This window comes from Sipha flava, unplaced genomic scaffold, assembly GCF_003268045.1.
Source record: "Sipha flava isolate LNK unplaced genomic scaffold, YSA_version1 248_pilon_pilon, whole genome shotgun sequence".
Taxonomy (NCBI): domain Eukaryota; kingdom Metazoa; phylum Arthropoda; class Insecta; order Hemiptera; family Aphididae; genus Sipha; species Sipha flava.
Window position 1 is genome coordinate 52,673 of NW_020272897.1, and position 11,358 is coordinate 64,030.

Genomic DNA, 11,358 nt, shown 5'->3' on the forward strand with positions numbered 1-11,358 from the left:
TGTGTGTGTGTGTGTGTGTGTGTGTGTGTGTGTGTGTGTGTGTGTGTAATAAAACCATATATACAGTAATGCTGATCGTGAAACACTTAAAGCAATTTTATTTGTTATAGTTTGGTTATTGTAATAAGCCAAAGAAAATAGCTATAAAGTTCTAAGTTGGTTTAGTGTGGAGCCTTTGAAACCACTTCAATCGAAGTAATGTTCAGTCCATGTGACTTATAGTATAAGTATATATAATATAATAGTTTTAATTTATTTTAATTACTATTACATATCATATTAATTAAACTTTCTGTCAATCTTGAAGTACTTGACAATAAATAATTGCTTTTCAAAAAAAAAAAAAAAATGTTTTATCGATATACTCAGTGTTGGTGTAACATAAAAACATAATTTAAGAAAGTAGGACATGAGTAATCATACAAGCTTAGTCAGTAAACCAATATTAAAATTTAGAAACTTTAATAATTTACATTAATATTTAGTCACACCGTGTGTATTATATGCAAAGGTACTCATAATTGATCAATACTATTCTGCTTCTAGAGAGTTAACTACCTTGAGTATCATATATGATATACAACAAACTTGACCAGTCGGTCCAATTAATTTGAACATAAACTTTCTAACTCGTCTTGAGTATCACATTAGCTTTTTTATTGCTAAACGAATCCAGCACTAAAGAAATACTTAAGTTTTTCCAATGTAGTCATACTACTTTCTTTTGGAAATTATCGATATTTTTCCATCCATATGTTTTATACCATCGTTTTAAATCAATTTTGATTATATTTTATCAATTTCAAGTAAGTATCAATATTAATACTCTGGCCCCACTGCGTTGTTGTTATTTCTTATTAAAACAGTTAATTTTTTAAATTTAAATTTAAACTTGAATAGCATTCTAATTTATTTTAAATATCTATTAAGTATAAGTTATTATTTATTCACACGATATTACTGATTTTTTGGTTACTATCTTAGATTGGTCTGGATATAATAGTTCTACTAGAGGTGAAAATGAAATGAAAACAATAAATAATTGAAAAACTATAGGATTCCAAGAAGTGTAGAGGTGTAGACGTCTTGTCTTATAATACTTAATAATTAAATTTAATTACCAAAAATATATATCGTATTAAATCAGGCATGTATGTATGATATTAATGCATGCCATGCATGCATTGATAAAATTAAAATAAATAATTGAATATTAGAATCATAACACGATATGCTCCTAACATCGCCACATATAATTAACTATTCCGCTGTAGAATATTTTAATTAAGTATCAAAACTAAGCAAATTAATCATATCTTTATTGATTTAATTGTATTATATTACCATATATTATCGACTGCAGTAAACATTTCCAATGGTTAATATCCAAAAACAATCCTTTCAATGTGATATTTGTAGATTTAACGTTTCAAAATAAAATGTAAAAGATCAATTAAATAATAAAATTCGTTGATACAATATAACGTTATATCAAATGATTATGCTTAAGACATATAATCATTGTTAAAGTATATAGTTTTAATAAAAATGCATTAATGTCCAGATGATGAATACTACAAATTATATTTTGTATCGCAGAATCATATTATGCATTCGTTATTTATATTTAATTTTTTTAATTTTTTTATGCTAAAATTTAACCGTTTGAATTTATATATTTCAGATGTATCTTATCCCGGAAACTATTTTAGAGGACGTAAACCATCTGATAATGTTAGAAACTTTGTCAGATATGATGATGGAGAATCGTATCGTGGTACAAATAATCACGATCCGGGAATATATTGGACAGGGCTTGGAAAGAAAAAACGTCGTTAGCCATTATTTGCCCAATACATTTAAATACAGTATCTATCAGTTTTCATCAATCTTCACTTGCACCTACAATTCCAACAACAAAAACACACTGTTAGTTTACTGTGATTTAGTTATGTTTGATTTTATTCCATAACGTATTGTATGAAATAAACTTTCATTTACACAGCATAAATATAAAAATAATGTGTATTTTTAATTTGTTCATAAACATCAAAAATGTATATAATAATATATCAATATAATTTTCCTAGTTCAAACATGTAATACTGTATTGTAGCAAACACGAAAAAAAAATACGCAAGAGTTCCTTTATTGTTAAGTGCCTCGTACCCGGCATTACAGTGTATAGGAGTCATCTGGATCAAAAGTGATTGAAATTCAAAAATACTCTTTCGGTTGCAATTTATTCAGGTGATTAATGACTTTTTTTTGTAAAAATACCAAATATTTAAACATTTTTTCGTTAACTATTACCTTTAATCTTTATGAATTATGTACACAGTTTTACATTTGCTTAAAATCTATCGATACCTTCAAAGCACATTTCATTTCCGCTAATACCCTTCCTTTGTATGTTATCATTTGTTGGACTAAAATATTCAGATGCATTAAACATTTCAAATATTCACGATACCAAGAGTTCATTGAACTCAGCCTGCGCTCGTATTTCCGATGTAAAACATATTTGGTGTGTAGACAGTGTCTACTAGACACACGCGTCGTATAAACGTAGAAGAATTTAATTTAAAATACTCATACATACATAGACTTAAGAAAATGTATGCAATTACTGCGTGACAATATCACACATTATTGCGACCAGTTCCTTTTAATCATATGGTGTTGACATAAATTGTATGTTTTGTTGTTTTTGTTTTCTCCCAATGTTAAGAGATTTCCAAAAGAATCGTCATCAGAGTGCGTAATTAATTAATAAAGCTACATCGTTTCATACTGTATGTTTATTTGACTTTCAAAGGCATCTCACGAAGCCTTACTTAATATTTATTAATATAGTGGGATGAAAATTCGAAATCGTAAACAATATAATTATTATATCGACTTCTGAAATATAAGCTAACCATTTGTCAATAACGCTGTGCTTATTGAAGGGGATGGGGTCAATTTATTACGAAAATACAATGTACCACTGTTATAACACGGATTCGAGAATTTTATTATGTGTGTAACTATAGTCGAATAAAAATTAAAATTAAAATAAGTTAAGTTTTAATAAATTAAAATAAAAATAAAAATTATTTTCTTACATTCTTAATTTAATTAACTGTTGAAAATCTACTTTTGGAAAAAAAATGTTTGTATTCTAACGCAAGTTATCTTTTACTTAGATTTATTATTCTTGTTTAAAGACTTAAATATAATAATATAAGTAGTGCAAAACCAACACTAATAAAATAAACAATTTAAACATTTTAAATTATTTTTTTTTTTAATTGTTACACCTATTTACAGGATTAGTAAATCATTTATTTAATAAATTTGCTGTATCTTCGATGTATGCGTTCATAAAAAGAAAATAAATATTCAAATGGCTATAAATAAATAAATTTTTATTCAAAAATTGAACTTTATCTCTTTCTAAACACATAATAATAAAAATAAAAATAAAATATTTCTTATTTATCACATAATGTTGAACTTAATATACATACTATTGCCAGTTAATGTTTGGTTACATACGTAATTACGGTATATTTAAAAGCTATATATTTAACGTATTGTGTTATATGACCACCTATAGAAAATATAAATTAAACAGAGTTGATTAAACTGAATAATTTTGATGAAATCTATATATAGAACTTCGATTACTATAATTTAAATGGGCGTCTGCTACAATCAAATTAAAAGTTTTAGGAACAAAATTATAATTTCGCGTAAACTTTTAGATTTAATTATTCGTTCATCTTTTTATCAACTATTAAATGCGAAAAAATTAAATTATGAAAATCTAATGAGCACATGAATTACTATTTTTTTTTTTTTTTAACTCACATTTAAGCATTTGTGGCGATTGTAAGAAATAATAATTAAAAGAAAAACATCAGATAATGTACAAAAAAGCCCGTGTATAATGTATATAACTTCCATTGTCGCTTGACTGGGATAAACGTGTATTCTTCTAGTCCGAATAACAAAGGTAAACATTTTGATTAATTTTGGTAAATCAAAATAAAATAAGAAAATACTATTTGAGCAACGATGGTTTGTTTTTACCACTAAGCTAATGGCTGAATGTAAACTGCGGCAAGAAAAAAATTAACATTATACAATCTGTGACATTACCGATAAGATACATTATATGAGCTGTGGCAATTTATTTTATATATCTATGATATTATATACTATATAGTATCTAAATCATATACCTACCTATGTGTACCTAGTATATCGTTTGATTAATTATATTATGTTACGTCTTGCGTGTTCCTAAGCTGTATTATCACTTATTTTTGATTTATATTTAAATTTGAATTTAAAACTAGTTGACGCAATTAATTGTTTGCCATTCTGGCTAAACATAGTTAAAAATTCCATCACGTTGAATTAAATATTACATTTTTAACTACTTTTAATGATATCTAACACTAGTAAGTAGGTATTAACTTGTATTATCAAAATTAAAGGAACCAATATTTAGTATGTTTCGTTAAAACTGAAAAATATATTTGGATTTACTTAACAATTTTGTACACAAGACGTAATATAACATAATTAAACGATATACGTACATTAGTACACATAGGTACATATTACATATTATATAGCAGAGATGGATATCGATCACGATAACCTTTCCCATTTTCTTGAATTTTCCAATTTTTTTCAGAAAACAAATAAAACATTTTTTTTTTTTTTTGTAAATTTGTGTATCTTTGTATATACCACGAATATAAAAATTAGATTTAGAAAAAAGGCAATAAATAAAATAGAAAAAAGAGATTATACACTGATATCGAGTAATTATCGTATAGCCACAGGTACATTATGCGTAACACATATGTACATAGACATGTATTTTTTGTTTATTGAAAACCTTTTTTTTTTTTTTTTGTCGATCGCAACAACCTAGAAAAAATCAGAGGTCGATCGCAAGTCTATTAAAGTTGGTCACCCTTATATAATACCTATATAATATCATAGGTATATAAAATAAATAGCTACTGCTTGTATAATGTATTCATCGGTTTTGCCGCAGATTGTACATATAATATTAATTTTTTTCTTGCCGCATTTTAAATACCGACTTTCAGAAAAAGGTTAATTTTGCCGCCGCTTACCATCTCCTAAACTAATATCAGTTATGTTGGATGGTGTTTTTAAGAATTATATTGTTTATGCGATTAAAAGTTTAAAAATAGGTAACTTACGTATCCATTGTATTTGGTTATTTAATTTTGGTCATGACATTTATTTCGAAAAAAAAACACATACAAAAATACGAAATACCTTAAATAATAGTGTGCATTTGGTCAACGTGTAATTTTGATTACAGATCTTCGCTTTCAAGATTGATTCTTGGCAAAAATCATGTAATATTTTCTATGAGAATAGTTTATTTGATCATTAGTTTTAATTGAGTGCTTAATTGTTGGTTATATGCAATTTTTCAAAAGAAAACTTGAAGAAAATGTAAATTAATTTTCGTAAATAATTAAACAGCTGTACCAACATTAAAATTATTTTAAATGATTTAATTTGCTTTTAAAAATACTTATTTTTAATTTACAGAATAAACAGTTTGAAGATTTTGTATATTTAAAACAAGTAGTGAATTCAAATATCTTACGTGAGTCGCACTGTATTCGTTTAATAATTAAAATTGGTTTATAATAGATAATCCATTTTTTATTAATTCCTATGTATGAAATTAGAATTGGAAATCGAATTTTCTAGTAGATATTTATACAATGTAGTACTTCACTATTACTGTAGTAGTTATACAACGTTGTAACGATGGGAGAAAAAGAATATTCGTTATTTTATTTTATTATCAAATATTATTTCAACAATATAAAAATATTAAATCATGAAAAACGGACGATGAAACTTTTACACGGGAGATAAATTGGAAATAAGTAATGCTTGGAAATCAATTTTCTACCAAATGAAAAGAAAAACAAAAGGCAACAAGAAATCCATTGAAGAAAAAGTAACCTTATATCGGATGATAACTTTAAGTTTTTGTGAGTGTAAAAATAGAGAAAAAAAATGCGCGAAACGTAAAAATATGAATCGTCATATTTCCGGTAGTTAAGATGCGTCACCTGCCAATGGGTTAAGGAAAAAAAAAGAAAAGTGGTTGACTCACCCATTACTAAAAAATAACTTTGGTAGCGCCTATTATATTATGAAGCCTGGACGGAAACGAAAAAAGCAACAATTTGTCACAACAATGATACTGTGAACATATACTCTGCAATATCGCAAAAAGTCTGAAACGTCAGCACATTCCTGAAGCATAGGTGTATCTAGGGGTTCACTGGGAGCAAGTATCACCCTCGTTGGTAAAGAATAATATTAAAAATAAGTATATTTAGAAGAACTTAATAATATATAAGAAAAATAAATGTTGATAGGTTTAGTACAATATTATCATAATATTTTTAGGAATCTAAGTCCCCTTCCAAGATATCCCTACATATATCTATGATCAGCTATATTATATAGTGTTCCGATCGTAAATAGATGCTGAATCTGCCTTTGTATTGAAGGCATGAATATATCGTATTTAAAAAATTAAATATTAATGCAATACAAATAAATACAGTTTTGTCTAAAATCTAAAGTATAGATATGATAATGAGTACATTTTTTCAATTGTGTTTCATTCTAAGCATCTCGCTATAACACTTCACTATTTAATAACCTTGATTTCTGTTGACATTTCTGTTCTTTTAGGAAATTAACGACTGCAGTTTTGAAACCACATGTCATATACGAGACTAAACTCTTAGGTTCTTCACGAGTCGGTCAAGTAAATTTATTCAAGTATTAATCAGAGTGTTTTTAAATTCTTCGTATTCATTAGTATAATATTGTATCCCACATAAAAATAACGGTTGTTTTTCACACGGTTATGGATACATGATCGTAGCAAGTGTTACAAATATTCCAAAACTGCAATTTATTTAATGCAAGTAATGACTGATAATGATTACCAAGTGTATTGTTCACCATTTAAATGACGAACTTAATAATTAGTGTTTCCGTAGAAATTCTTATTGCATAAAAATAGATGATAATATATTAAACCTATACGCATTATTATCATTATTATTTGCAGTTTAATAATATCCAAATTTAAGTCTTAATCTATTACAACTACTTTTAGTCAGTATGTCTAATAATAATAATAAGTATGTCTAATATTAATATAGCTTGAATTGTATCTGTACGAATTTTGACGATTTATAGTTCATACTTGTACACCCACCATTAGTTACACCCATCGGTTAAAAAAAATATGAATTTACTTTTTCATAAATAAACAAATTTAAAAATAAAAAACTTAAATTTAGATATTAAATAAGCATGTAATGCTAATGATAATGATATGCAAATTACTCTTGGTAACAAAAAACCCCTGCTTTAGATTAGAAGAACTATATTTCGCACCATTACAATATTGTTATAAACTGTAGACGTTCGACTTGAAATTCTATACATTTTTCTGAAACGGAATATTTATTTTAAGATCCTGTATGTGATTTCATCAGGTACGATTCTTACTGTTTATGCATTAAGCCCTTCGTCAATATTGACCCGTTGTATACAAGTAATGTACTGTACGCGAAAAAGTTGCACTAAATAACATAGCCTACGGAGTACCTACAGACCATTTATTAAGCCCTATCGAAATTGTGTTTATACGCAGTGCTTCTATTGTTGGTTTTTTTTTTTTGCTTTTTTTCCAGCAATAAACAAAACATATGCTATACATTTTTACACTCGTACGAAATTCGCCAAACTATTTATCAGAGAATAATTGGTAAGCGTTTGAAGAGGTAACGCCTGTCCTCTATCAACAGTACGTTTCTATAAGTGTATTAGTCTAACGTGCGTATAACCCATGAGTATACCATCGTATACCCACTTACTCCTGTTAATTTTTTTAACACACCAAAAATAAATTGATAAAACGAGAAGAGTATATGGTCATAAATATTATACAAACAATCGTGATCTTTTTATTTAGAAAATAGGTGAAGATACAGCGTGTTATAAAGATTTTAAGGAGTATAAGATATTTTGATGCTTTCCAATTGGGAAGTTTATAATATTGTTTGGTATTGATATTAAGGGCATAAGCCTTCAAACCACTAAAGCATATATATATTCCTAGATGGGTCTAGAAGAATTGTAATTTTTTTTTATATTACAAGTGGTATAAATGTATTGAAACGAAGCAACTTTTCAAAATAATGAACTACATAATATGAGTCAATTAACGAAAGGAGACGCAAGTAATAATATATAAAATAAACGTTTTTAAATCTTCAACCATATTTTTAGATTATTTGTTCGTCGTATGGATTGCATAAAGGATAAAACTTCTATGATAATGTTATATTTTTCTTGATACCAATAAGAACCTGGGAATAAACTAGTTTAAAACTGTATTGTGGGATCCAACTCAATTATAGCAAAAAAAGTTTTTACAGTTCAATTGATTATAAGATTAATTTTATGTTTTATAACTTATATTAATTTTATCTTATTTTTTCATAATTATAGATATGGTTAACAAAAACAATAAGTAAAAATACGTTAGTCCGTTAAACAATAATAAAGTTCTGTACTCCAAATAATCTAAAGCATTTATACTAAAGTCTTATTTTTTATTTTTATTTTTTAATTATAGAACTTTAAGTAATAACTATGATATTTCCACAGTTAAAATATTAAATTTGCACATATAAATACTGAGCTTAAAGTGGCAAAAAAAGCCAAGGGGGACTCTAATCGCTATATAATTTTGAGCGTTTCATATAGTCTTATAAAAAATTCCTAGTTATTATTCATAGATTATACGTATATATTACTATATAATTTATAATTTATATTTAATATGAGTTAGTTTTTGTTTATAAAATACTGTTTAACATTTAGTGACATCAACTTGTTTTACTAAATATTACTTATCTCAAAAATGTTATTCGTGTTATGATATTTATAAATTATAAAAAATAAACAATATTTTTAAATGTATATAAATTAAATAAAGTACAATAAATTAAATTTAACATGGATAATAATAAAAATAACATGGTGAAATCAATATTATCAACAGTAACATAAATTATATTTTAAGAATATTTCAATATTATAATATATACATAATAAATATTTTATCTACCTCCTGTACTAACTAAAGTTATAGAAAATTAAGTATCGAGGCATTGCCATATAGGATAATACGAATGAGATTCTTTGTTTAAGTTTTTTTTGTTTCTTTTTAAACATATAGATTCAGTAGCAGAACGTTTTCCCTTTCTAATCCATGATTCAAAAAAGGGCTTAGGATTAAAATTATCTAAAGGTGGTCCAACACAATGAATAAATATTAGTGAAGAAATATGATTAGACGTTAATGTACTTCTAATAGGAGACACAATTAAATTCATCGAACTTAACGTACGCTCACATTCTGATAATGAAATTGCTATTGAATTAATTATAGTTAAAAGTGGTTTTATGTCACTGTTTAGTATTTTGTTTTCTTTGTACTCACGAAAACCCCGAACAGCTGAAACTTGGTCAATTTGAAACAATTGTGACAAGCGATGAATATTTTTATCTCCATATTGAATGTCTATATTTTCAGGCCAATTTTCTGGTGAAAGCACTTCAAAATCTTCATTAAGTTTTTAAAATTTATTTGAAATTCATTATAAATTTCACAAGACGAAACATTGCTTGAGTAGTCATGAGTCTTTCTTTCATATTATTACTTAAGCCAATGAAAAATTGCGCTATTTATATTTTTACTATTGACGATTTGGAGTAGAGTGGTATGCCTTTAAATTTATTTATTTCACAAGCAGGTATTACCTCTTGACTTTTGGGACCGGGTTATAATATTCGCCATCGATTCTAGAACTCTAATTGAACGTTGAATAGTTCTATGAGCAACAGGTAATGTCATATCTCTTTTTTGCAATTGTTTAGATAAATCAGATAGTTCTATTAATGAATCATATAATATACCAAGATTATACACAGATTTTTCTGAAGTAAGAATATTTTTTAATCCTTCATATTTAGCTCTTTCTTTAGAATCTCTGCGAGTGCCGGTAGATGCATAGGAAAAATGTTTGTATAGAGCTTCAAAATTATTCCATACAGCTCTTAATGTACGTTCACTAGAAGCAATCCATCGAATGGTAAAAATTTTACCGGTGGTCAATAATTGTTGTTCTAACGAAGCAGCACATTCTCGCAATTCATTTGAATTTTTTGGTGATATATGGTATAATGAATAAACTTTTTCAATAAAACACTGAAAATGATTCAATCCATTTACTTCTTTTAAACTGTCATTTACGGCTAATTCTAGGCGATGGTTACAACAGTGCCAAGATATTAATATATAGATATATAGATATAAATCTTTTTTCAGTAGAGCACTACACCAGCATTGCGTCCCAACATATTAGATGCACCATCACTCACAAATGATATAATTTTTTTTTTTAAAAATTCAAAATCAATTTTATACTTTTCAAGTACTTGCAAAATAGCTTCTTTTATAGTTATTGTAGAAGCATTTTTTAATTCAATTATATCAAAAAAAAAAAAAAAAATGAGTAATGACAGTAATTTTACAAGTGACCAAAGTCTTGACAATTAAAACATTACGGCGGATCGTATGTGGTCTTATTTGATTTTTCTATAACTACTTATCATTGCATTCGAGGTCAACAAAAAATATTGGAAGGAATGGCTATTTTTTTTTCTTATCTCACTCAGGGGTGGACCCATGGGGCACTAGAGATAAGAACTACCCCCGTTGGAAAAAATAATATCCAAAATAAAGTATATTTAGAACTAAATAATAAAAAAAAAAATAAAATAAAATAAAAATAAATAAATGTTGACAGTTTTAGTACAATAATATTGTCGCATTATTTGGGGGGATCTAAGCCCCAACCCATGACACCCTTATTTCTCCCCTATGTGTCTTTTTAACAATGCAGCAGAAATTTCAGCACCGAGAATTGAATGATGGAGATTTCTGATTACGATCCTAGAAGGATACTCAGAGCGAGAATGAAAAATATAAAAACTGATGTTATTTTCCATCAAATGCTTAATTATTATGTTGAAGTTATCACAGAGAAGTATACTAAATTTCTGATGTAAACAAGCAAAGCAATAGACCCAACCTGGTCCGTGGAATGATGTGAATGTGTGACGGTGTCATCATGAGAGAATCAAATATCGTGTTATAACTATTATCGATTGAGGAGAGGACAGCGAAACTGTTAGGTGAAG

The 11,358-nt window shown here is 26.9% G+C and overlaps 1 protein-coding gene and 1 pseudogene across 1 annotated transcript; one reads left to right on the forward strand and one right to left on the reverse strand.

The window, feature by feature from the left end:
* Positions 1–2,001, forward strand: part of LOC112684293 — a 13,642-nt pseudogene extending 11,641 nt beyond the window's left edge.
* Positions 2,002–9,248: 7,247 nt separating this feature from the next.
* Positions 9,249–10,515, reverse strand: LOC112684304 (E3 SUMO-protein ligase KIAA1586-like). The gene is made up of 3 exons (XM_025555749.1): positions 10,495–10,515; positions 9,916–10,363; positions 9,249–9,718 (listed from the first exon to the last, which is right to left on the reverse strand). The coding sequence occupies exons 1-3, from the start codon at positions 10,513–10,515 to the stop codon at positions 9,249–9,251; spliced, it is 939 nt and encodes a 312-aa protein (XP_025411534.1).
* Between the last annotated feature and the right edge of the window lie 843 nt (positions 10,516–11,358).

Coding starts and splice junctions, on each gene's coding strand:
- LOC112684304 (XM_025555749.1), bottom strand. CDS start 10,515: ATGTTGGGACGCAATGCTGGT. Junction 10,364..10,494: donor TGTTGGGACGCAATGCTGGT/GTAGTGCTCTAC, acceptor AATCATTTTCAG/TGTTTTATTGAAAAAGTTTA. Junction 9,719..9,915: donor CCGGTCCCAAAAGTCAAGAG/GTAATACCTGCT, acceptor AACTTAATGAAG/ATTTTGAAGTGCTTTCACCA.